Source organism: Chrysemys picta, chromosome 2 (assembly GCF_011386835.1).
Source record: "Chrysemys picta bellii isolate R12L10 chromosome 2, ASM1138683v2, whole genome shotgun sequence".
Lineage (NCBI taxonomy): Eukaryota > Metazoa > Chordata > Testudines > Emydidae > Chrysemys > Chrysemys picta.
Genome location: NC_088792.1, coordinates 105,247,154 through 105,273,218, shown reverse-complemented (window position 1 = coordinate 105,273,218; position 26,065 = coordinate 105,247,154). Strand labels below are relative to the sequence as shown.

Genomic DNA, 26,065 nt, shown 5'->3' with positions numbered 1-26,065 from the left:
TAGCACTATCAGAGCCCTATATTTTTCATTCCTTTCACTCTGCCTACCAGCCTTTAAAAACAATTACTAATGTACTGAAACATACTGCCTCTTAGCAGGTCAAAGTGCTTTACTTGAACAAGAAATTTTGTCTATATTGTGCATTGACTTTTATACACAATGAATAGGGCTCTGTTGCAGTCATCCCACATCTACTGTAAAATTGTATAGCTTATATCGATAATTTACTTGGGTGGTAGCTGCTCTTCAGAGCGAATGCTGCAATATAACTAAACAAGTAAGGTGTGCAGCTTTTCAAGGAGAGCACTGAATGATATTGGAGTTTGAAGCTTTGAAACCTAGCTCTGGAGTTGTCTGGCTCACTTTTTGTAGAGGGCTGTTTGTCTTAGAAGTCTTGTAGAAGGAGGCACTGCCACAAATTTTAAAAAGATCAAAATAGAGTACAGGTGGGATGGTGCACTGTATAAAAGGTAATGGTAGAATGCAAACATCAGATGTCCAAGCAGCTGATTTAATATGACAGAGGAGGGCACTATAGTACAGCTCTTAAAGCAAGCGGTAATGTATTTTTTCCTTTGTATGTGCACTGTTAGAAAGCCAACAAATATCGTGTTATCGGCTTTTTTAAGTTAATATATTTGTCATCTCAAGTGATGGCTGGTTACTGATTGCACACTGTTACATGGCTCTGAGATAAAGAAACACTTACCCGAGGTTTCTCAGGAAATGTAAATAATTACTGGAGTCAGAATTTGTTGTTAAATTAATTCTTTGTTAAATATATTGTCAGCATCAATGCAAGACTTCTCAAAACTAAGGCCGTAACTCAGGAAGACATTATTTCTCAGGAAAGCACTTAAATATGTGTTTAACTTTAAGCACATGCTTAAATTCCATTGAATTCAATAATATTTAAGTTAAGTCAATAAATAAAAGTTGTTAAACTTTTCCTTAATTTTGGGGCCTTTTGTATCCACAGTAAATGTGCACTTGCCCAAGCAGGGAATTGTGCCTACAAACTATGCATTCTGCATGCAAAAACATGTAGTTTACACACAATTTTTTGCATGTGCGATTTGCATATGTTGTGGGTGTGGTTATATGTCTAGGTGCATGTGCATATATTTTACAGGCACAGAGCAGGTGCCTAGTTTTGAAAAGTTAACCTAAGCATTTTTATAGTATTGTTGCATAATAATTACTGTAAATGTATAGATATTGGAAAACATTGTGTAAATATTGAAGTATGATATTTTATAAATGATTATTTAATGTTCTTTTTTGTGCAATAAACACACTAGAAGAAGTAGACAAGTGAGTGACTCTAACTTGCAGGGGTATATTGCTAGGCAGCCTTATAGCTACCAGTAAATGTAACTTCTGGAGTGATCAGGAAAATTCTTTTAGGGCTTATATCCACTTACACTAGAGAATATAATAGGGGATGAGTAATGTATGAAACAGTTGAATATGATAGTGATCCTGCAGTTGCCAGCACTGCAGTAATATTAGATTTGAATAAAGTGACCCTGCAACTTTGCTTTCTAGCACTATAGTTGAAAAAAATTGAGTTACGTGTCTAGTGAAGAGAATAAAACCAGGCTGTGTTCTTCTGTAGATAGGTATCATTTTGTAAAGTCATAGACAAACTTTAAAGCAAGCACTCTCTTTGTAAATGTATCACTCAATGGAAAATTTAACACTTTTTAGTTGGGAATACACATACATTCTTTCTCCTGTATGAAGTTATTTCTCTGTTATTTGGAAATATGAAATTACAACACAGTCTGTACTATAACAATAATCTTAACATAGCACTTTTCATCCATAGATCTCTAAGTATTTTACAAAGGAGATCAGTACCATTATCCCCATTTTACAGATGGAGAAACTGAAGTAAAGGGAGATCACCTGGCAAACCAGTGGCAGAGTTGGAAATTGAACTCAGATTTCGAGAGTCTCCCACCCTATCCACCAGGCCACACTGACTTCGTAACTAATATAACATTAATCATGATACTGAGAAAGTTTTTCAGATATTTTGAGCATTGAAGTGGTGTGAAAAATATTGCATTTAATAATAGGGATTAAAGGGATACCGCCAACTTGAGTAAATTTGGTCCATTTTAAATATAAGTTAGTTAAAATTAGTTTTAGGTACAACACCTACTTCTAAGTCCCCCTGCAACTTTGTGTGCTTTTACAATCACATATTCCTGTTTTTCACTCTCCTACTGCGGCTGAAAGACCCACATAAAATGCAAGGGAAATAGACTCTTTATAAAGTGCTGTGAAGTGGGCAAAGCAGACAAACTGGAAAAAAAATGTTTCCCTATTTTCTTTTTAAGTATAACCTTTACTATAATTGCTAAAACACAAATGTAGATAGAAGTCTGATTTTTTTTATTGAGAGTGTCCCTTTAAAATTGCAAGCTTACAGAAGCCTAGAAAAAATGGGCATGCTTTGGACCAAATTTTGGCTGCTGTAGCACAACTGCACAAGGGAATGAGAGGGGAAAACAATACAGGGAGCCCCTTCCCCACATTGCTGCAACATAGTTGGCAGCCGTAATACAGTCTCCTGCTCTCCAGACATGCAGGTAGACTCTGCTCTTTTAAGAGAGATCAATTCCTTACAGGCAGGGTCCCACCCCTTGAGTGCCACTTGGTGGCTGGAGGGTTGATTTGGGGACTGGTGGGAGGGGGATGGATCCCCTAGACAGGATCCTCAGGGAGTTCATTTTCTCCAGCACACTTGGAGGCAATATGACAGCTCCTGGAATCTGTAGGGAAAGGCTTCCAGCCATCATCACTCATGCAATGCAACTATTCACTTCACCCCAGCGCAGCTGTGGCTGTAAAAGAAGTGATTAAGCCCTTTGACTTTTGCAGAGCTCTGGCTGCTTTGAGTGAAGATGTTACATAAAATTGTATGTGCCTATGTCAGGCAGAAGGTCAGGGAGGCAGAAGCTGTCTTCACTTCAAACAACTGGAATCTTAATCACAACAGTTTATTAACATCTTCCACCTGTTTAATATGCTTGCTCAGTTGGACAGAGACGATTAGCAAAAGTCAGCAGCAGCAATGATGAAATCTGCAGCAAAAAATGTGTGTATGCATATAACTTAGTCCATAGACTGCCAAACTCAGGGGTCACAGACAGGCTTCAGGTGGTGAGAGCCAGCGTCCATTTCCTTGGAGCTAGCTTGGGAGAGTTGGGGATGGTGGGTGGGGGCGGTCCTGAGACTTTTTCAGCTTTAGCAGGGGTTCCTGGTATGGGAAAGTTTGAGAACCCCTCTTTCCCAAGCAAAGGCTCAGCTATCCAGGAAAACACCATCCATTTCCAAATTGAGGGAGAAAAAAATATTCTAGGATGGAAGCTTTACAGGAGTTAAGAGACCTGAGTGGGTTTTCTTTGATGTAGTCAACTCTGCTTCTTTCTACCTGTGTTGTTCACCATCCAGTGTGCATAGGACTTGACAACCTCTTCATTTCTGCTGGTTACAATGTTGCATAAATTGAGTCTTGCTTTTTTAAAGATTGTGATGAATATGGCTGCACAGTGCTGTGGTACACTAGGCGTCTTATGGTACTCGGCAGGGCGCCAGTTGTCTCACGACTCAAAGGCAAATGGTGTAGGTGCTTCAGCTGTGAGGCCCTAGCAGCGCTAGCACAGGTAGATGCCAGTGAGCACTAAGTTACATGGCTAAGTGAAAGGGTATTTTACTAGAGCTGGCAAAGTAAATGTTCTAGGTATGGAGGCTTCAAGGTGCAACATTTCAGGTGGCCTCTGGGGGCACTCCAATAGAGAGTTCAGGCTCCTCAGAATGGACCTTAATATTATACAAGACGATCTGGATGACCTTGAAAACTGGAGAAAAGGGATGAAATTTAATAGTTCAAAGTGCAGGGTCATTCACTTAGGGACTAACAACAAGAATTTTTTCTATAAGCTGCGGATGTATCACTTGGGAAGTGACAGAGGAGGAGAAAGACCTGTATTTGTTGATCACAGGATGACTATGAACCGCCAATGTGATACAGCCATGAAAAAGGCTAATGCAGTCCTAAGATGCATCATGTGAGGTATTTCCAGTAGAGACAGGGAAGTGTTAATATTATACACGGCACTGGTGAGACCTCATCTGGAATACGGTGTGCAATTCTGGTTTCTCATGTTGAGAAAGATTAATTCAAACTGGAACAGGTGTGGAGAAGGGCTACTAAGATGATCTGGGGAATGGAAAACCTACCTGAGGAAAGGAAACTCAAATAGCTTGGCTTGTGTAGCCTAACCAAACAAAGATTGAAGGGAGATATGATTGCTCTCTAAATTCATCAGAGGGATAAATACCAGGGAGGGAGAGGAGTTATTTAAGTTAAGCATCAATGTTGACACAGGAACAAATGGATATAAACTGGCCATCAACAAATTTAGGCTTGAAATTAGATGAAGGTTTCTAACCATGAGAGGAGTGAAGTTCTGGAACAGCCTTCCAAGGGGAGCAGTGGGGCAAAAAATCTAATAGACTTCAAGACTGTACATGGTAAGTTTACGTAGCGGATGATATGATGAGACTGCCTACGATGGCATGTAGCCGATCTGCAACTGCTAGTAGCAAATATCCTCAGTGGCCGGTGATGAGACACTAGATGGGGAGGGCTCCGAATTAGTACATAGAATTCTTTCCCAGGTGTCTGGCTGCTGGGTCTTGCCATAATGCTCAGGGTTCAACTTCCCAACCCCAAATATGATGGTCAGGAATTTTCCTCTGAGTCAGATTGGCAGAGACCCTGGGGGTTTTTTGCCTTTCCCTGCAGCATAGAATGTGGGTCACTTGTAAGTTTAAACTAGTGTAAATGGTGGATTCTCTGTGACTTGATGACTTTAAATCATGATTTGATGACTTCAGTAACTCAGCGACAGATTATGGGTCTATTACAGGAGTGGGTGGGCAAGGTTTTATGACCTGCAGTGTGCAGGAGTTCAGACTAGATGATCATGAATGGTCCCTTCTGGCCTGAAAGTCTGAGAGTCTATTAAAGGCAAATAAGTAACTCACAGATTTCCAGGCCAGGATCAATATATCGTATGTCTCATTGGGTGCCCCTCTGCATAGTCTCTTTGCTGCTTCAGCAACAGGGGTGGCGAACTATATGGGCCTGTGGTGCCCGTGCTCCAGGAATATTCAGGGCCTGGGGGCCCGGCTCCACTAATGTTCGGGGCCGGGTCTCTCCCCCGGCCCCGCCTGCCACCCGTCGCCCCCGCATGCCTCACCCGAAGCATCTCCTGACCCTGCCTGCCATGCCCAGGTGATTTAAAAGGGCCCAGGGGCCCCTGGCAGTGCAGTGGGGCTAAGGTGGCTTCCTGCCCGGCTTCACTTTGCACCATCTTGGAAGCAGCCGGAATGGCCCTATGGCCCCTGAGGGGGGAACGGGGTCTCCGCGCATTGCCCCCGCCCTGAGCGCCGACTCCACAGCTCCCATTGACTGGGAACTGCGGCCAATGGGAGCTGTGGGGGCAGTGCCTGCGGGCAGCGGTGCGTGGGGACCCCCCGTCCAACCCCCGCCTAGGAGCCGCTTCCAGAGGGGTGTGCAGGTTGCTTTCAGGAGCTGCCTGAGGTAAGCGCTGCACCCCTCACCCTCTTCTGCACCCCAACCCTCTGCCCCAGCCCAGAGCCTGCACCCCACACCCAAACTCCCTCCCAGAGCCTTAGGCAGGTGTGGGGAAGCGGTCTTGGATCCGTTCTGGGGACCACCAAAAATTATAGAGGCCTGCCTCCCCTGTCCAGCAGTACTTCCTGAGCAGCTCCTGATAGCATGTGGCTCCAGATAGGTGTAAGGTCCCCTGCAGTCTCTGCCTATATATAATTGTTATTTACAAGGATAATAGACGCAGAAGAAAGGGCTAACACCTGGATAGAACATACTGACCACTCCCCCAGTGACTCTGGTTCTTTGTCTGGAGTAACCTTCTGGTTTCTGTCCTTTTAAGATACTGAGCTAGCTGCTGGCTCTGTGTCCCTGAGTCTCTTCAGGCTCCTCTATACTCTGTTGCTTGCTGCTTCCTGCATAGACTGGTATCCGGATGTAATGTTTGCTATGCACAGCCTGCTCAACATGTGGCTCTTCACCTTTTCCTCCCTTGGTAGGGTTCCCACTCTGCATGCAGCTTCCATCCTGCTTCCCTGCTCTGCCCTTCGCTCACCATGCAGACAAGCTCATGTGGCTCCTACCTCATGATGCAGCTCTTCCATCAGCCCTCCAGCTCCCCTGCTCTGTTCTCAACTTGTGTCACAGCCTCTGCAGCTTGTCTTGCTCAGACTCAGCTTTCCCAGAGAAAGAGGACAAGTTTGCTTCCTGGGTCAGGCTTTTCCCAAGATTTTCCACACTCTCTCCCCATTGACGGGATGTGCCTGCACCTGCACCCTGGAGAATCACAAGGTGGGGAGTGGATATTGATGCTAAATGATGAGCTAAAATTTTTTAGCTGCTCAGCCGATTCATCACAAGATGAACCCGTAAAACTCCAAGAGTATAGCCCTCTCCCCACAGTGGATAATATCCCAATAGCTGAGGAAAAGGGAATCAGAGAAGACAACTACATGTATTCACAATGAATGGTATACAATCTTGCTTTCTATGAAACTGTGATGAAATCTCTTCGTCTCAAAGACCACCTCTGCCAAGCTAGCTCAAACAATGAGGGGCAGCTGTGTATACTTGCATGCAAAACATACATTACTGTGTGCTCTGCAGAAGATGCTAATTGCTTGACTTGTGAGAGAGAAGGCGTTTGTAGCAGTTTTGAAGCATGTTTGCTTCTCCTTGGTCTGTTTTCCCCCTCCTGTTATGGTCGAATGCTGATGAGCCATGTACCGTGCAACCCATATCATTCATTTTTTGAGCAATAAGTGAAGTCATCAATCCTGGTTACCTGTTGCTGCCAACAGGGACAGGAATGAACAGATCAGTATCATGCTGACTCCAAATGCACCTTACATAGGTAATGAATTATTTGTTTTCCTTGTGCTGAAATTGACAGGGGGTGGGTGGGAGGGGAGGCAACAGCCTATGCTGCCCCCTTTCCCACAGGAATCAGGTATAGTGTTGTAAAATTATAAACCGAGAATTAAAAGCAGAGCTGTCTGTGTAAATTTGTTATTCAGGAAATAATGTAATACTCATCTGCCTCTAGAGCTCTTCTTGTGCTGTGCCACAAGGATCCATCCTCTCCCCCATTTTGTTCAGCATCTATGAAAGCCACAATGAGAGTGTATGAAAGTGCATGGACTAAGATGCCAGCGAATGTGGGAATTTGCAGACTGGATCGGATCCGTGTGCTATTTAGTCCAGTATTCTGTTTCCAATAGTAGCCAGCATAAGATGAACCTAGATCTATATCAGCCCCACATCAGATGCAGACAACACCATCTCTCACTTATCCAGGGCCTTGGCTGAGATCAGAAAGTTGGAGGATGATCAGGAATAATGTGTCCCCCCAAATAGAAGCTTTATGGCCTAAGTAATAGAAGTAGCCTTTATATAGCTATAGAAAGCCACTAAAAATTGTTTCCCATGGCTGATAGTATAGTCTGATGTGGTCACACTGTTCCTGGTTTTCCATCCATTTTGGTATTTAAATTATTGAACAAGTCTTGTATAACACATATAGGCCATAGAATCCTTAATCTGAAGTGTTTAAACTTCAGTATAAGTGGAGTTGACGTACCAATTCAGGTCAAGCTGACTTTCTGGTTTTGAACACTGTGGCAGATCCAAACCTAGATCTCTTTCCTTTTCAATTAAGGAGAGTGTAATTTGTGTTTCCTGCCTTTGGCTGAGTCAGGCTGTATATGAAAATTGACTGATAAATAAGATTCCTTGTTCTGGGCCTGATTTGGTGAGCACTTTCAACTCGCACTGCATTCAGTTGGATTTGAGGCTACTCAAAAGCTCATGGGATTGGGCCCTCAAAGAGAGAGAGATAACTTATTTCTTTATTTTATTCTTTTTATTCCAGGTGGTGAAACCCTGCTTCCTGCCAATCAACTACGAACTGGTAAGTGAATCTGACAGTACTAATGTCAATCAGGGGAAGAGTGCAGTTAAAGGACCAGCAGAAGTATTCATACCCCCCACACTTTACAATCGTCTATCTCTGTCCTGCTGCGTAAGGTTGGGCAAATCACTTCTCACTTCTGTGCTTCAGTTTAACCCTCTGTAACATGCTGATAATGATATTTACCCATATTGGGTAAAAAGCATTGTAGAAGTGCTGCTTCATTATTCATTATTATTTCATTATAGTCAAATGGTTAAAGACTGAACTGGTGATTCATTGGGTCAGTTACCAAAGGCATTAATAAAAATTGAGTGAGAACTCTAGATTTGGCCCAATAATTTTATTTATGAGCTAATCCCCTGCTACGGTGTTGGGACTCTGCACAACATTGCTATAAAAATCGATAAAAGTATTGCAATAAAAAAGCAGCCCCTTCCTACCTTACATCTATAGCTTATAACATTAGTCTTATTGAACATCTGTCATGATACCCGCCGTCATAAGACTACCTTTTAGTTGCTAGAATGCAGAATCCGGATGCTATTTTCTTTTGTATTTTTATGCATAATTGGAAAATTTGAAGGGGAAAAAATCCCTTGTTGCTGTGTGTGTTAAAAATGTGAAGTGAACTGGAGTTACTTCTGAACTACCATCTGTATAATGGATTACCAATCACTAGCATCAGTGGGCTGACTGCTCTTGGGTATGTAGGTTTACATGAGAAGTCAGTTTCTGTATGTCAGTCTGTGTGAGTGTGTATGTGCTTCTTATCTATTTGCATCATTTGTTCTCCGAGCCTTTCTCAAATTGCTGAGCAAACCTGAAGGGTTGAGAGCCAAAACATGAATACTTTAGCATGCTCCTAAGTCTCATATAGGCATAAGATTCAGGGATCCCCGGCTATGCAGTTGGGGATCAAGACTCTCTCTGAATTCCTGGCTTTCCATTGATTTTTGTGTGTGCCTCATTCAGCATCAATTTAACATTTACTAGTGATGGCATGAGGGGCTCTTTAATCCGTAGGTGGTACCTCTAAAAGGTGCCATGCCATCTTTAGGAAGTCCATTTCTCTGTAGTCCCTGGTCTAATGTAAGGCCTGTTGAAATCAATAAAAATTCTAGGCACAGACTTGTGTGTGTCAAATTGATGGGATTTGGAAGAAGGAGACTAAATGTGAGCTGGCTCCCCTTGATTACACACAGTAAAGTGTTAACAGAAGTGATTTTTTTCCGTCTTCATAGTGGGCCTTGCTCATTATGCCATCCCATGTGAGGTGGATGAGATGGCACTGTCATCCAAAACTCTCCTGGTCCAGGCAAATGAGGCTAATCACAGTTTCTTCCATTTGTTCTGGTTATTAGCAATATTCCTGATCTCTTTGGGGTGTGTTACCACTGAATTGCAAATTGGGCTTGCTCTGCTAGATTCTCCCGATCCATATAGGTACAGGTATGGCCTATATTAACTCATTTTCATCCTTTTTTTTTCTCTATGAAAGGATGAGGGTATTGGGAAGTAGGTGACAGAACTCCTGAAGTCTGTTGGTTTGTATGAAATAACTAATTAGGACAAATATTTCATCAAAGCAAGTCTTTGAAAGGATTTTGGAAACACCCCTCATAATTTATAGTCTCTCTGAACATTAAGGCAAGTGATTTACAAGCAGTCACCTTTCTGTTACCTCTCTATATAACTGTCATACCAGCTCAGCCTGCTTCTGTTTCAAGTGGACACAAAAGTGCAGTCTCGGAACAAAGCTAATTGTTACTGGTATTAGGCAGGTAGAAGATTCCGATTTTATTTGGATTAGGGGAGGTGAACACTCAGTGGGATTATTTAGACTGTAGACTCTTCAAGTCAGATACTTTCTTTTAATCTGTACAGCACCCAGCATGATGGGGCCCTAGGTGCTACCATAATACAAATAAGTAACGGACAACTTCTAAGATAGTTCTCCAGTTAGTGGTACAAACATGAAACTGAACTCAGTGAAAAATAAAGATAGTTACAACACATACCTTGCAGTACAAGATCTTATCCAGTAATTTAGTTGTGATCATTTGATAATAACACATATTTTTTCTACTTAGTTTCTTACACTCACCCATAACGATTGTCTGAGCATCTTCCAGCAGTGCATTAAATGATGTGACCAGCATCTATCTATCTTTCTTTCTCTTTCTTCCCCCACATCCTGGTAGAAAATTGTAGGAGAATTTTTTTTAACATATGTTGTACTATGTGTTTTTATTACTGAGAGCAAGGTTGAAGATCTGCATCTTGCACTTGGAATGGAAAGTGGTGAAGTCTGTGGTGGTTCTTAAATCCTGCACCACAATTTCAGACTTTTATAGTTCTGTTTCCTACACAAACAAGCTTTACCAATGCGGTAAACAATTCTGTTGTTTAGGAGGAGCAGAGCTGTCTACTTTATGTACTGATCCCAAGCTTTAAGTGATTTTTTTTTTTAGGCATCCCATTTTCAGAGCACTTGACAGAGATCTTAAACTTGAGATGTAATGAATGAAAGGATGTAGTAGCCCATGTTTTGCCAATTTATGATTTGCCACTTAAACACAAACTTATCTGTATTTATTCCAAGATATGCAGCTTTTAGTAACACCATTTACTTCTGGGAGAATTCTGTGCCAAAAAAATTAAAAATTCTGGGTACAATATTTTAAAATTCTGCATAATTCTGCAAATGTTGTCAAAATAACACTATGTAATCACACCAATTTCAATTATTTTGGTAATTTATTTTAAAATACCTGTCAGCAACTATATCTAACAATACAGACACACACAAAAATTCCCCTTGGAGTAGAGAGTTAAAGAAATCCCTATGACAACCCAGTTCCTGTTTTTCTGTCCCGTCCCCGCCCAAGTCCAGCTGGGGTGCCAGAAACTCGCATCCCTTCTCCCCCCCCAGAGCCCAGCCATGCCCCCCCTTTGCCCAGACATTCACTCCCCCTCTCCCCTCCCCAGAGGCCACCTGCAGGGGCCCCCAGCCGAGACACTCACACCACCTACTCTCCAGAGCCCACTCAGAGACCAGCTGGGTCCCGGTCTAGCACGGAGTTCCCTGCATCCAGCCGCCTCCTCCTTCCGTCTTCAGGGCATTCTGGGAACTGAAGCTGCTGGGAACCCTCCAGTTCCTTCTCCCCTACTTGTCTTCTATTTGTGAGCTGGGCTCTGCCGGGTCCAGCAGCCCCCAGTGGCAGCCAACATCTCTGCAGCCCATTTTGGTGGGGAAAAAAGGAAATTCTGCGTGACCAACATTAATTTCTGCAAAATTCTGTATTGCACAGTGGTGCAGAATTCCCCCAGGATTAACCATTTGGTTCCCACATAGAAGTAATTAATGCATGGCTATAGTATAAATTATTAAATCCATCTAACCTAACATAGTTGTTGCCAGCATAATCCTCCTGGTGGTTTATACTGAATACTGTAATTCAACTCTCACTGGCATATTGGCTGGTAGATTGTTGACGCTAATGAAATTTACATACATTTTGTTTCTTCCGAACGTGAATTTTATTGAGTATTTTCAGCCTGAACGTCCATTTCCAAAGAAGCTCTTTTTCCCCATTTCTCATAAACCAGGCATCTTGAAGCTTAGCAGTGACATCAGGGCCCTCATGTATCAACTCACTGCAGCTGTTCAGAGTTTTAGGAGCTGAAATATAAGCCAGCTGTTGTTAGGTGTTCACATACTACTTGCTTTACATTGTCATTTCAGTTACTCTGATTTGAAAAGGGAGATTTTACTATAGCTCTTATAATCCAAGTCAAATGAAAATAATAACTGTTCTTTTATGTGTTTTATTTAATTGGATTAGATTTGATGCAATTGATTTTGCTAACGTTTTTAGGGACACTGTATAATGGATGGTAGGAATTAAAATTGATCTTGAGTGCTCTCATTTTATTTATTTGTTTATTTTGAAAATTAAACGTAGTTGAATTTTATAAAAAAAGATTTAAAATTAAAAAAGAATCAGAAGGATGCAGGGCCATATACATTATGGGTGAGAACCTTGCCCTTACTCTGGCCCATTTATCAGGGGGGAAAGGAGCAGAGTAAATCCCTAGTTGTAGCCGGGGGAGGATTCCCCAGCATAGACACTGCCTTCTAAGAACCCCATGGCAATCGCCAGCATATAGACAAGAAGGGGATTAGGAGGCATGTGTTGGGAATGGGTCCACAGCATGTAGCATTGCAGAGATTCTGTGCAGTGCTGCGGCCTACAAGGCAGCCATAATTTAGGTAGGCCACCAGCCTCTCCATCCTTGGGAGCATCTCAGGATTGGGATGGTGCAAAGGTGGCATAAAGGATAAAGCCACCATAGCTCCCCCTTTCCCTGTGCTGTGAGTTCTGTGCTGTACCTCTTAGAGCCTCTTAGCACAGCATCTCACCCAATGCAAGGGTTCTGGACCAGTCTTTGGAGGGCAGTTTGGCACCCAAATATGCAAGGGATCTGAAAATCCTACCTGAGCTGTGCTGGTGCACTGGTGCAATCTTATCTGAGTGTAATGTCTCAGTGGTTAAGGTTATGTAGAGGTTTTGTTCAGTTGCTTTTAGGAAAGAGCACTGTGATGGGGAGTAATTGGCTTAAAGGTTATGGACAATGAAGGTTGGTCAGGGAAGAAGTCAGAAAAGAATAGAGAGAGAAAGATGCCAATGAAAATAAAATAAATTAAAAATCAAAATCATACCAAGGAATAAGATAGTCTTCTGTGCTGCCTTTGCGAAGAGCTTGTGTTTAGTGTAAAGGGAAATCAGCAGTATTACCAAATGAACCATTTTGACACAACAATCAGTGGAATATATATTGAGCTACAGAATTATTGTATGTTCTTGTGTATGTCCAGGTCTAGGAATTGGTATCCTGTCTGGCTGTGAAGGTTCTTGGGGTGCCCAGGACTGAGAGTCACCTTTCTACTCCTTACCTCCAGCAAGAGGGAGACTGACTGGTGCTTAATTGGGTGCTAGCTCCCTGACACCTCAAGCCTGTTAGCCACCCAAACAATCTCCTTTGGGCTCTGCCAGCCCTTCCTTGCCTTGTTAGGTTAACAGTAGGTGTATCCCAGCCCCTGTGCCCCTTTGAAGACTTCCCCCTGTAGTATTCAGCCCCTTATCCACTAAACACCCATAGTAATACCAGGTCTGCTATTGCCAAGGGTCAGTGTACACACCAGCTTGTTTGGGTCAGCCTAGGATCCGCTTCTTGAACAATACCGTAGCACTGAGTTATATTTATAGTGAAAACAATCATAAGTTTATTATCAAAAATTGAGATTGTGAGTAAGGATAATGGAAACAGAAGGGTTACATATAAAACAAAATCTTAACATGATTTCTAGAGACTCAACTTAACTTTAACAGGGCTAAGCATCTAAGCTAAGTTCTCACCCCAAATGTCCTTTGCAGTGTTTCCAACCAAGGCATAGTTGGGATCCCATTTTCATGAATGTAAACGTGCTGTCTGTTTACCTCCTTGGTGCAGAATAACAGGTTTGCTTTTTGTCTTCCCCTTACATTCCCCAAAAGTTCATTGTCTGCCTCCAGAGACAGGGCGGCCCTCTGTGGTTTCCTCTCCAGTATCCGGTCTCCCCCTTGGTTTCCCATCCTCCTGTTCACTTCACATGTCAGTGGAGCTTCCATGGAACTAGCTTACAATGCTTAATCTGCATGTGAATGGAGATAGGTGAATTTTTCTGGCAGAAAACTGTTTATCAACTTTGCTTTAATACAGACTATAAAAACACATTTCCAGTATATGTACACAACTCCTTGCACAGTTTCGGAATATACATTTTACGACACTATCCATAACCAGTTTGAAACGGCTTTCATTTAACACCTCATATGATATTCTTTATGAAAGTGGTGTGCTAGGTGTAGTGAGTTTGTTAGGCCTGTTAGGAGTTGCTCTTACGGAACAGTGAACCATATGCCAGCTGGCATGAAAGGGCCTCTGGGTCACACTGGTCATTAATAACCATCTTGTCAGCTTGCTTGAAGGAAATCTTATGATCTTCAGAAGGAAGTTACTGAACAGTTGATGAACACTGAGGCTGGAATTTAGACTCCACTGGTGTCCATATCACTCTGAATTAAGAAAGCATTTATGTTCAGGTGGGGTTAGTTTGATATGTAGGTTACCTGCTCAGAGGAGATGTTCAGGGCTATTCTGGAGTTTAGAGAAAAGTTGATTCTGTCAAAGAATTCATTTCAGAATGGGGTTATTACCATTCCATAGCACAGCTCCTTCCCATGTTCATCAGCGAGCCTCAGTCACGAACAGAGATGATGCGTGGGGGTGGGGGCATGCAGGGTCACATGCCCCCTCCCCCCGATTTGCTGCTTGGGCTACTGAGCATTTTCACACGCACTGAGCATGCTCAGTAACACTGCTGAAGCCAGCTGTCCTCACTCTGCCCCCCCACTATCGCCAGGCACTGGTCATCTCTGGCTGTGAGGAATTTCTCTAGCTGACATCAGTGTCCAGAAAGTCTTGTTCTCAGAAGAAAAGGGAGTATCTATGTACATTGTATAAATCCATCCATCAGTAAGGGACAGTGGGCTCAGTTAGGCTGAGGGTCTCCCCTCTGCCCCACCTATAAGTGACAGCATAGCCCCTTAGCATTTTCCCAACCATCCTACCCTCTAAGAGAAGTTCTCTTTCTTCCGCCCTTGCCCTGCACAGTGTGGTAAAGGGTCTTTGATGCCTGTAGCTTCTCTGAGTCTTGTTCAGGGATAGAGGGAGAAGAGGGTGTTCAGGGAGCTTATTTGCATGAGCCGCTTGCCATCTCAAGGGGCTCTGGGCATGTCCTGAGCACGGACCTGCTCTCTGCTCCCTTGACCCAGCCCAGACATCTCCAGAATTGGTCAGTCTGGTCTGGAGCCCAAAGACATGAGTGTACTGCCTAATATGGCCTGTAGTGCAACAGAAAAGAAAGGGAAAATTTGGCCCTTAAACATTCCGTGGTTTTACTTGAAGCGCCAAGCATTGTTCAATTCACCGATTGCTAAGAAAATAAACAGAGTAAATGAATGATTTTATTTCCAGATCACTTCTGGATTCTAGGAGGTATTTTAAAATAATCAAAGATGCACTGAGAAAGTTAATTGTCATCCTTCCCCTGCAGTGGTTCTGTTGTCCTTTGCTAACAGCCTGCCAGGGTACTGTATCTTTAAAAAGAAAAAAAAATCAAAACTTGATACCTCTGAGGCCCCTCAGACATCCTGTTGCATGTCTTGCATTAACTAAATGTGACTTAAAGCTTGAGCCTTGAGGCGCACATCCGCTCACATCTTAAAATGACTCCATCAGTTAAATGGGCCCTATCACTGTTTGGCTTGTCAGGTTTAAGGCACAGTTAACCAGTGATGTTTACCAGGAAAATCGTGGCTTGACTTTTGCACCCTTCATCTTTTTTTCAGCTAGTTGCCAAAACATTCTACATACCTCGCAGTGTTGCCTTTTTGACATCATTGTAATAAATAGTTGTTATAATAGTGGAAGCTGAGAGTGCACTGACCCAGCTATGCATGCTTTATTATAACTTACCCACAGACTGAACTTTATTTTTTGTATGGAAGTTAACTCTTTTGGTGCCTTCTCTTTCTGTTTTCTCCCGGTTTTCTCACTTAAGTAATTCTTTATCTGTGCTTCCAGTTTGTCCATCTTTGAAGGGTGGCACCTTCAAATTTCAGGCTTACTTTCCAAAATAATTGCCCCCATTTGGACGGTGAGCAGAACCTGTGCTCTGGTCTCATCCCAAAAGGATTGGGGAAGTAAGTGGGAGAGAATGAGACAGAGAAAGGAAAGGAGAAGGCACAGAACATGAAAGATAAAAATAATTGGGGGAGAAGAGCCATATGAGAACAGAAAATGTATTGAAGAGAGGCAGAGAGAGAGAGAGAAACTAAAGTGAAACATTTTAAAACGGTGACAAAACCAGCTCAAGTTACTCTGAGTGAAAACATATTCTGATGTAGGAGTTAAAATAGAGACTAGGAAGGGGGAAAAAAGAAAGGGGGAGAAACCCAAGGGAGAATTTTATTTTGTGTCTGTGGTTTAAGGGAAGCTTGGCTGTTTCTACCAAGAACTTCTTAACCCAGCTTTCCATGTGGTTATGTGAATATTTGCCTCCCAAAACTTTTGACTGATTATAGATCACCTGCATTTCCCTTTTTTGAACAGCTATGACAGCCAGGCTTTTTATCCTCATTCTATTTAATTTACTTAAAAATATCTCTTCCCATGAAAAATACAGAAGCATTCCCACGTTCCAAAAGACTGCAGTCTGTCCATTTTTAATACGACCCTGAAACAGATTTTCTTCGTACGTTTTGACTGAAGCACCATTTGTTGTATGGTGATAGCCTCAGATTACAGCTAAAGTATTGGCCTCTCCAATTTCATTCTAAGTGGGATCTGAGTACTGGAAGATGTGGGATCATTAACTTTCTTTAATTGGGTGTGACCTTCAAATCCTCTGGAGTATGATGACAGTGACCAAGCTGCACTTAAAACTGAAAATGAGCAGCTATTCATCTCTGCCAGATGTGATGCTGGATTCCAGCTGAAATCAGTAAATATGTCACTGGAAAATTGTATCAAATTCTTTTGATTGAACTGAATTTGAAGCAGCTATGGCTTGTTCGTTCCTTGAATGCTATAGTTGTCATTTTCTTTTTCTTTTTCTTTTCTTTTTTTTCTGTAAGAGAATTTTTGAGCCATGAAAAACCTAGGCACAGAGAACTAAGGAGTGGTCTAACTAACCATATTGTTGATAGGGATGTATTGTATTCCCACCCTCCTCCAGATACTAGGTCCAGTGCCCTTGTAAGTGGCCATAACCCTCATAGGACAGTTGAAACTCCATGTGTTTGCACTTGCAGGTTCATTCTGATTCTTTTGTTTGAGGAGTTGCTTCCTCCATTTCCACCCCAAAAAATTGAGGAGTTCTACCACTTGAGTTTGTGGATTCCCTGAGGTGCTCACAGATTTTACGTGATCCATTAGAGGCAGAGGGCATCCATGCAAAGGTACCTTACTTCTGCAGAGGTACCCAGCCTTTGTCTTCTTGTTCTGCAAGACAGCACCAGTCTCTCCAGAGCCATGTTGCCAAGGAGTCGTTCAACGTGTTGCTGACCCTGGAATCCCCTACCAGGGGAAGGTCTACATCACGGAAAGGGAAACAGCAGTAATGTTGCTGCGTTCTGTGGTTTGATTGAAGGGTTTGGGGAGTGGGAATGGGGATGAGGATATCTGACAGAGTTTAGATTTGCCTCTCCAGTGCCTGCCTTGTCATCATCAATTCCTTATTGCCAAAACCTCCATGGAAGGCTTTCTTTGGTGTTAGGAGTGCATATCACAGAGGGGTCATACCAGGGCCGGCTCCAGGCACCAGCTTCTCAAGCAGGTGCTTGGGGCGGCTGCTCCGGAGAAGGACAGCAGGTCCAGATATTCGGCGGCAATTCGGCGGACGCTCCCTCACTCCGCCTGGGAGTGAAGGACCTCCCACCGAATTGTCGCCGCAGATCGCGATCGCGGGTTTTTTTTTTTTTTTTTTTTTTTGGCTGCTTGGGGTGGCCAAAACCCTGGAGCCGGCCCTAGGTCATACTCCCCTTTGATGTAGCTCCAAGCATGGGGCTCACTGTATTTTATCTGAAGTGGTAACATTTTTGTGTTTATTGATCAGTATTATTATGTCATTGACTATTGTAAGTGTGGAAGTGAATGTGATCCAGACTATCTCACACATACATAAAAGTCAACGTAGAAAAATAAATTGAGCAATATAAAGATGTGATGAGCAGAAAACCAGATATATTAGATGTTCAAATTAAATGACACAATTAAAGTGTGGTCGCTCTTTTGGGATGCATATATCTACATACAGTAGTTATTAATTAAGGAGGGAACAAAGATAGCAGTAATAGTGGCACTTTTGACTTGATCATTTAACCTTTTTCTAACAGTCTTTCCCCCCCTAGGTTTCCCATTTCTGTATGTGGAACCATTTCTAACTTGGCTTTTTTTTTTCTCCCTTATTTGGAACAATGATGTGTGTCTAATAAATGTAATGCCATACCCTAGGTACGTTGTTGGTAGCAGGCATTGAACTCTTGATCTAAAAACATGAGATTCTACCACCTGAGCTAAAAGAGCTCTTCAGTCTCTTAGCCTGAAGCCGCTCTTAAATCTCTGTTGGTCTACAAATAAAAACCCCATAAGATTTCAGTGTAGTGCCTTTGAAATATGTCATGCAGTCTATATCCACTAGAGACATGTATTACCTTGGCCACCAGAGGGAGTCAATATTGTTCCATGAAATCTATAGAAATATATGGAGAATTGCAAAGAGAATTTAATAAAAAATAAAAGATAGCAGTTATAAAGTTCCATGTGTTCATGTCCTAATGCATCCTATTCAAGATTCTAGTGTGCATCCAAAATGCAATGAAAATCAGACTTAATATGTGTGCTTTGTTCTTCAACAACTATAATAACAAAAAAGGAATTTTCCTACACTTCAGTTAAAGTGTCTGCACAAAAATTACATCTAACAAAATGTTTTTGTATTTGATATTGGCATGAATAGAACTGTATTAAACCACAGAAGAATAAAGTTGCAGTGCTTGTCAAGGTAGTTTCCCAGGTCCACCATAAAAATTGTTCCTGTTCAGATAATGCTTGTACTTTTTTTCTAAGTTGGCTTCAAGTTCCTATCATGACTCAATTTGGAATATGACTGTTGTAGTACTAGAAGAAAGTTGATGCTTTTCTGTAATGCTACAATGTAGATAATTAAGGCAGCAATAACTAAAACTAAACCCAGCAATATGATGCATTCACTAAACACAGTGCATTTCCTCCCCCCTTTCCGTTTTCATGGTAACATTTGGGGTGTGAAGCATTTTTATGCATGGAACAATAACTTGTTTCAGACTGGTTAGTGGCATTCGTATTCTTTTGCCACAGGAAACTTTCATGTACATTTGCCTTTAATGGGCATGCAAATAGAGTTACATGCTCTCTGGTTTGCTGTCCATGGACCATTCAGAATGAAAAGAAGCATGTGTGATCCAGGCAAAATTCTTCATTCTGCTTTTACAGCATATTCTCCAATCAGTACATGTGCAGAGGTACCCTTTCTGGCAATGACAGTTCTGTGTACAGAACAAGAGCAGAACTGCAGCATCGATTGGAGGATTTAGCTTTTTAAGCATATTTTTTGCCCTCCTTTTAAAGTACTTTCGAATGATCAGAGTATCTGGAGTATGGAGAGGAAAAGCTGTCTCTAAGCCTACCAGTTTCCCAATAAAGTCTGTAAAATATACATCAGCCATACTCTGTGTTGTTTTTTTTTAACTTCAGCAAAATATACTCTCATAAATGTTCAGTAAATAGAGTTAAACATGACAGCGCTGCGGAGGGCTGCTACTTGTCTTTCAATAAAGAAAACCAACCCCTGTAGCATTAACTTTGGAGGCAAGTTTTGTTCTAGTCTAAATTTGTTTAATAAACATAGATGTTTGGGAGCAAAAAGTTTCCTAACCTTCTACTTGGGGGAGCTAAGAATGGATTAATATTTTAACTTCAGATTATATATTGACTAGCTAGGCTCAGCGATGACTGCTTTATTGTATAACTGGTGGCTCCGTTTTACTCAGTGTTATCATAAAATGATTCCCTCAATCAATGCCACCTTATTCCACTTTCTCTGTCTTTAGTCAGTGTCTTGATAGAGGTCACATGCTGATTTAACTTGTCAGACTTTTTTTTTCATAGCTGCCCAATAGTATAATAACTACCTTAGGTAGGATCTCTAAGTTGACTTCTCTACACTTATAAATCTTAAGCTGTCCTTCTGGCTAGTTTCTAGGGAGACGATTGCATACAAGTAAACTTTACTAACATGGAGTGTGTAGGTGAGGGGGGAGAGTTGGACTGGTGGGTCTGCTTTAACTGTCTTTGCTCCAGTTCATCACATGCTGATCAGACAAAGGTTGAATCTCATGTCCTTTTCCTGAAAAGGATCATAGTATTAAAAACTAAGGTTAACCATGTAGTGATGGAGAATGCTATATTTCCCTTACTTTCCAGGTGTCTTTAAAGCAGTAGTCAAATAAAAGGAAAAGCAAAGTTAATCCCATTGATCATCTAAATATTAACAAAGGTGAGGGAACTTTCTATTTGTTCAAATGAACAAAGAGGACAGGAGATCTCCCACTATATTCACTTGAAAGTGGATGCGCATTCCTTGGTCTTATCTTCTCTTTTGTTGTAATTTTTTGCGTCTTTCATTGTAGTTAAGACAACTTGATCCATTCTTTTGACTTCATTAACCAGTTTCCTTTAGGAGTGGAACTTTTTTTTTTTTTTGGTCTTTTCTAAGCATTATTGACAGGAAGCAACAGGTGGCTTTTTTAATAGGGAGTTGAAATTTTACTCTTGAACGAGTCCCTGCCTTGTAAACATTTCTGTTCGTCCCACACTTCACATAACAAAGCCCTGCTTAATCTTGTACTGAATATGAATCTAACCATCCTTTGAATGTACTTTGTACAGGAAAAAAGTGATGGATTGGGTTTGCTGCTCCTGAAACGCTATTATTGGTGATGAGCATGTCATGGGTGCACATGAAGATAGATAATGCATTATAGGAAGAAGGTACAAATATTGTACTTTTGGTGTGTGTGATTATAAGGATTAAGTTAGAGTGAACTAAGACCACTTTATTCCTGAGTGAGAGCAAACATATGGGGGTTTAACGCGCTTTAATTTATGTGCGTTGACTTGACACCTTTAGTGTGCCTTAACTCTCCTGAGTGTCCCGTGTAGAGAAGCCCTTCGTGTCTCTGTGCCTCAGTTCCCCAACTGTAAAATGGGGGTAACAGCACATCCCTACCTCATGAATATATTAAAGATTTTGAGGTGTTCACATATTATGGTGATGGAGGCCATATAAATACCTTGGATATATAAAAATAATCTGATCCAATTGGATTGCATTGAGCAAATTCTGGATCCTTTTTGTGCAATTCCTCTACTCATCACCTAATTCCATCCTCTAAGTTTCTAACAAACTCCCTTGAATTCTTAGTAGATCTGACTGAAAATATTCCATCAAAACCATTTTTTTATGGAACATGACCTCTTTTTATTTTTTAATTCTGAGTTTTGATTTGAATATATTATTTTTTCTAAAGACCAACCAACACCCCCCAAATATTCAGGAAAATATGGTTAAACATTTTTGATTTTAGAGAAAAATGTGAAGGTTTTAGGTTTTGGTTTAATTTTTTTTGTAGAAAAAATGAAAAATTTAACATGAAAATTTTTGAAAAAAAAAAAAAATTCCCACCTCCCCTAAATTTCCCACAAAGAAACTGGCATTTTTCTGCCATCTCTTCTTGTTAGACTTCCTCCCCCATCCACAAACACCCGTCAGCTCACCTCAAACTTCTGGTTTGCTCCTGAAAATCCTCCACTAACATCCTCTTTCCACACACCATCTTCCTTGCTTCAGCCTTCTGGTTCAGTTCACATCTCCATGCTCTGGCTTCTGCAGACATGATCATAGCAGCTTATCCTTATGACAAACCTTCTTTTCCTTGCCTTCCTCTTAGACTGTAGTTATGGTGGCTTCCCCTTAAGGAAGACTATTGATCCCGTAGCCACAGGATTCATATCTGACAAGGTCTCTGTGTCTCAGGGCTGGCCACTAATGCCAGTCTACCTCATTCTTATCAAGTCTGGGGCTTCCATGTGGACACTACAGAAATTGACTGTTTGCATATGAGATGTGACTGGAATAATATTAGGGTCAGCAGAGAAATTCAGAAGCACTGGCAGAGGAAAGCTCCTCATGACAGGATTAGCAATGCCAGTGAGGTCTCAGATGGGAGTCAGAGTGTCAGAGGAGGTGATGAAAGTCTGGTGTCTGAAGTGGGGGGAGTTGCATCAAAGAGAGATTGTGGGAAAAGCACCAAGGCTTGGTGCCATTGTGGGCATTGAGAAGGAGTGAACTGAGACTCAAATCAAAACCTAACACTGCTATTTACCCAGCCAATGGCAAACCTGAACTCCAGCAGTGAGGCCCTCAGCATGGCCCTGTTGTCTGGACCACTGGATCTGAGCCAGAACCTATTTACTATCTGAGAAGTAACCTATTTAACATTCTTATAAAGGGCAACAGTGGCATATATTTGAGATGTCAAATTAGTCAAATGAGATGTCACCTGAGAGATTTGTATTACCCTAACCAGGTATTGAATTGTTTAGTTCTATAAATGTGAGTGGCCTATTACAGCAAGAGGGGCACTTCTCTTTTAACTTCTGATAGTAGCCAGAACTGTCATTATCTACTGCATAAAGCTTAAGGCCAAAATTTTCAAAAGTGAATAGCGATTTTAGAGGCCTTGCTTTTGGGTGTGAATTTTGAGACTAAGGGGACTGATTTTCAGACACTCAGAATTTCTTAAGGTAGCTAAAGTTGGGCATCCAAAATCATTAGCTCTTTTTGAAAATCTTGGTTTAAATTCTTAGGGTGAAATCCTAGCTCTGTTGAAGTCAATGGCAAAACTCCTGTGTCTGTCTGTGTGAAGCGGGTCTCTCTAATTTGCATGATGTTGATGACTACTGGATGACAGATACCAGAGTCTGATTGCTACCACTTGAAGCTAACACTGGCAATGCATCTCCTTTCCTCTCATTCTTCTTTGAGCTTTATATCTGGCTCTGTTCTGCTAAGTATCTTCCCCATTGCTCTCTCCAGTGCTACATTGTCTCTTTACACTTGTTCCTCTGTTCTTGTCACTCTGTCCTCTATTTGCTGTCCCTTATATTCCATTGCCTCTCTCTTCATCACTTCCTCTATTGCTCCTAAGGTCTCTCTTCCACCACTCTGGTTCCCACGGTCGTCTTTTCCATCTCACATCCTGCAGTCCTTTCTCTACTCTCTCCCCATTAAACCAGGAGGCTAGAGGGAATAGTTCTGATGCTGCCATCTGAAGCAGATAGTCCAGGAAGTTACCTCCTGGTTGCTCACACCCTTTGTTGGCTTCTCTGCTCCCTTTCTGTAATGCAACGCACAGAGAGAGAGAGAGCAATGAGTAAGGATGCTCAAAAGCTGGCTGCTCAAAAGCTTAGAAGCAGACAAAATGTTAAAAATCCCCTCCTGACAGTTGTCTCAGGAGCCCTGAATGTCATGCTCACTATGTGGGAGCACTGGCCAATCAGCAAGGCCTTCCCAGGAACTGTCAGATATTTGGCAAGTCTGGCTTTTGGCCTTGTTTCACATAAGACAACACACACACAAAAAGACATCTTCTTTATTATGAGAGGGCCAGTACTGATTTTGGTATGGGTATCATTCTTGTGATGGGAAGAGCAAAACAGATGGTGGAATTCCCCAAACACTTTACTAGTGGCATATGTCATGTAAATACAAAACTGAAAAGATGGGATCTGGAAAAAAAGTGTGAGCACAAAAATTGCATATTCACATTCGTAAAAACTTGACATGTGCCTGTTTATCTCTGCAGATCAACATAAATTGCCATCTCCCTACTGTCCCTTTCTGAATGAGCATTTTAGCTAGGGTGTACATCAACACATATGGTTAAGGTTGCTGTATGTCTCTATTCTAAATGTCCTTTTTCATTTGCTTATAAGGACATCAAACTTTAATAATTGCTGCATGGTGTCCAATGCTGAATTATTAATGGCATGATGGCTGCAAGTAGATTTCTTTGACACATAAGTCTGTGCTGGCATGTTTCCAGAGTAAGAGAATCTCAGACATATTGTGCCCAATCATTTTTCAACACTTTATCTAAAGGAACAGATTCCATGCCGTGGTCTGACCCCTTGGAACTGAGCTGGGAGCACAAAGATGCTATAAACAACCCAGAGAACTCCCCAGCTGGGGCTTCCTCCAGAGTTTGGTAGCTGGCATAGCTGGCTCCACCTGCTTCTGGAGGATCCAACACAGAGATCATGCAAGGGGTGTTCTGGAGAGATGGGGGTGTGGCCAGAGGGCTACTGCACCATTCTCAGCTAGTATATAGTCTGTAGGGGACCATAGGCAGACAGCATACTTTAGGGCATGCTTAGTTTATGAGAGAAGACCTTGATTTTAGTTTCATGTTTCTAAGGAAGTATTGTAAGAAAATAGAATTTTAAAACCAATGAAAAGACACCCTTGCTGTTACAGCTGCCCTGCCCCGCCTATCTCCTTTATATAAAAAGCCTCTATCGCTGCTGTTGTGCATCAGTTCCTATTCATATTAGCCACCATTATGCTGAAAGTGGGGGAAGAGGGCCCCCCTTTTAGCCATTTATACAGAGAATTATTTCCGCATGAATTTTCAGTACAATGACTGCTCTGTTAGGGATTTAATTTTTTAATACTAATCCAGATAATTATTTAATCATAATGATTCTGGTTATCCTTGTTGTTACCAGTGTATCAAAGTGTTCTTTGTTAATCTTTATCGAGCTGTGAGAGTGGTTATAGCTTAGTGCAGGATGTATGTGCTGTCAAATTCTATGCAGGCACATTAAGTGGGTACTGCTAATAAGTATATTTTACGTACTTCAGACATTAAACTGCATTTGCAGTTAAGATAAAATCTGAACTTCCGGCAGGTTTATATTTCCTCTTTCCTGAAGATGGTAGAAACTCTGCCTCTAATGAGAGAAGACTCTCATCTCTGGTGACTGCCCAGCAAAAAGAATAGAAAATAATAAAACTGCACCTTCCAGGTCAAAGCTGCATTCATTTGCCAATCCGTGGAGTCAGATTTGCAATTCTCTCCCATTCTGATTCTCTTGTGACTTGATCGGGTGGCACAAGTTCCTGGTCATGCGAGTATATTGGAACAGTTCTAATCTCTCTTGGGCAGTGGCTGGTATTCCAGCCTTGTGCAAACATTGTATTCGTGTGTTTACATTTTGCAAAGTCTTTATAGTTAACATTGATCAAGTTGCAAGCTTGTTCAAAGCCTTGAAGTTGCAGGTTAAACTCAGCCGAGTCAGCAAGGTGATTCAACAGAAGGAATCACATTTTCTTTTTCTTCTTACTGTGCCTGTGCCATTTTAAACTGGGCTGAGTGTTTTCCCAGCATCAGGAACTGGTCTTCAGTGGAGATGTGCTTGAGCAATGGAACCATCTTTTGTCTTGGAGAGCTCTTTTCAGATTAAGTAAGTGTCTCAAGACTGAATTCTCTTTACTCAACACTGAGTTAGTGCATGGCTCTGTGTCCGCAAGTGCTATGATGCCGAGAAGAAGGGTTGTGCTGTCTACTTTCATCTCCTCATTCCCTGTCCCTTTAGTCTGTACTTTAATTGGAGAGGATAAAACTGAACTTGCAATTGGATATTGTATTGTTTTGCATTTCTTGTCCTAAGCTCTTGTGTAGTGTTGCTGAGCGCCATTTAATAGCTGCCATATTTTACCCCAGATGTGACTGCATTTCAGTGATGGATGAAGTGATCCCTATTCTGTATAGCGTTTGCAAATCGGGTTCACAGTTTGTGTAGTGATTTTAGATCCCTTAGGACAGAAGGCACAGATGAATATAAACTATGATTATAACACTCTTTTATTACAAAAGCAAAATATCTACCCTCACCTTTTCTTTGAGCTCTTCTCTGCCAGATGTCTGAAATTGACTTTGCAGATTTTACCCAGAATCCAGCCTCTTCCCAGGATGTCCATCTTTCTAGGGGTTTAAAGCTTGACTGCTGTTTTATGCATGATGGACTCTTTGTACATAGGCATAATTCGTTTAGTTTAAAATTTGGTAAGTTTCTCTCTCGAACATGTGAAGGCTGCTTGGCTCTAGTAATTCTGCTGTGTATTTAGCAAAATAAAATGTTTCTGCTGCCATCCTATTGTAACCTCATATTGCAAGGTCGTTAAACTGGTGTATCTTCTCACCTGAGAGGCCAAATTCTGCCCTGAATGC

General features: G+C 41.7%; 1 protein-coding gene across 21 annotated transcripts in view; it reads left to right on the top strand.

Moving 5' to 3' along the window:
• TNS3 (tensin 3) overlaps positions 1–26,065 on the top strand; it is a 426,838-nt gene that overhangs the window by 208,733 nt on the left and 192,040 nt on the right. For 17 of the 21 annotated variants that reach the window (XM_042842646.2, XM_024099919.3, XM_065583895.1 and 14 more), the window contains one exon: positions 8,025–8,063. The exons of 2 other annotated variants lie outside the window; for them this stretch is intronic. In XM_042842646.2, the coding sequence (XP_042698580.2) occupies positions 8,025–8,063 (39 nt within the window). Of the gene's footprint in view, positions 1–8,024; positions 8,064–25,181; positions 25,299–26,065 lie in introns of those variants that run through there. 2 more of the 21 variants (XM_065583902.1, XM_065583899.1) reach the window with 1 other exon arrangement.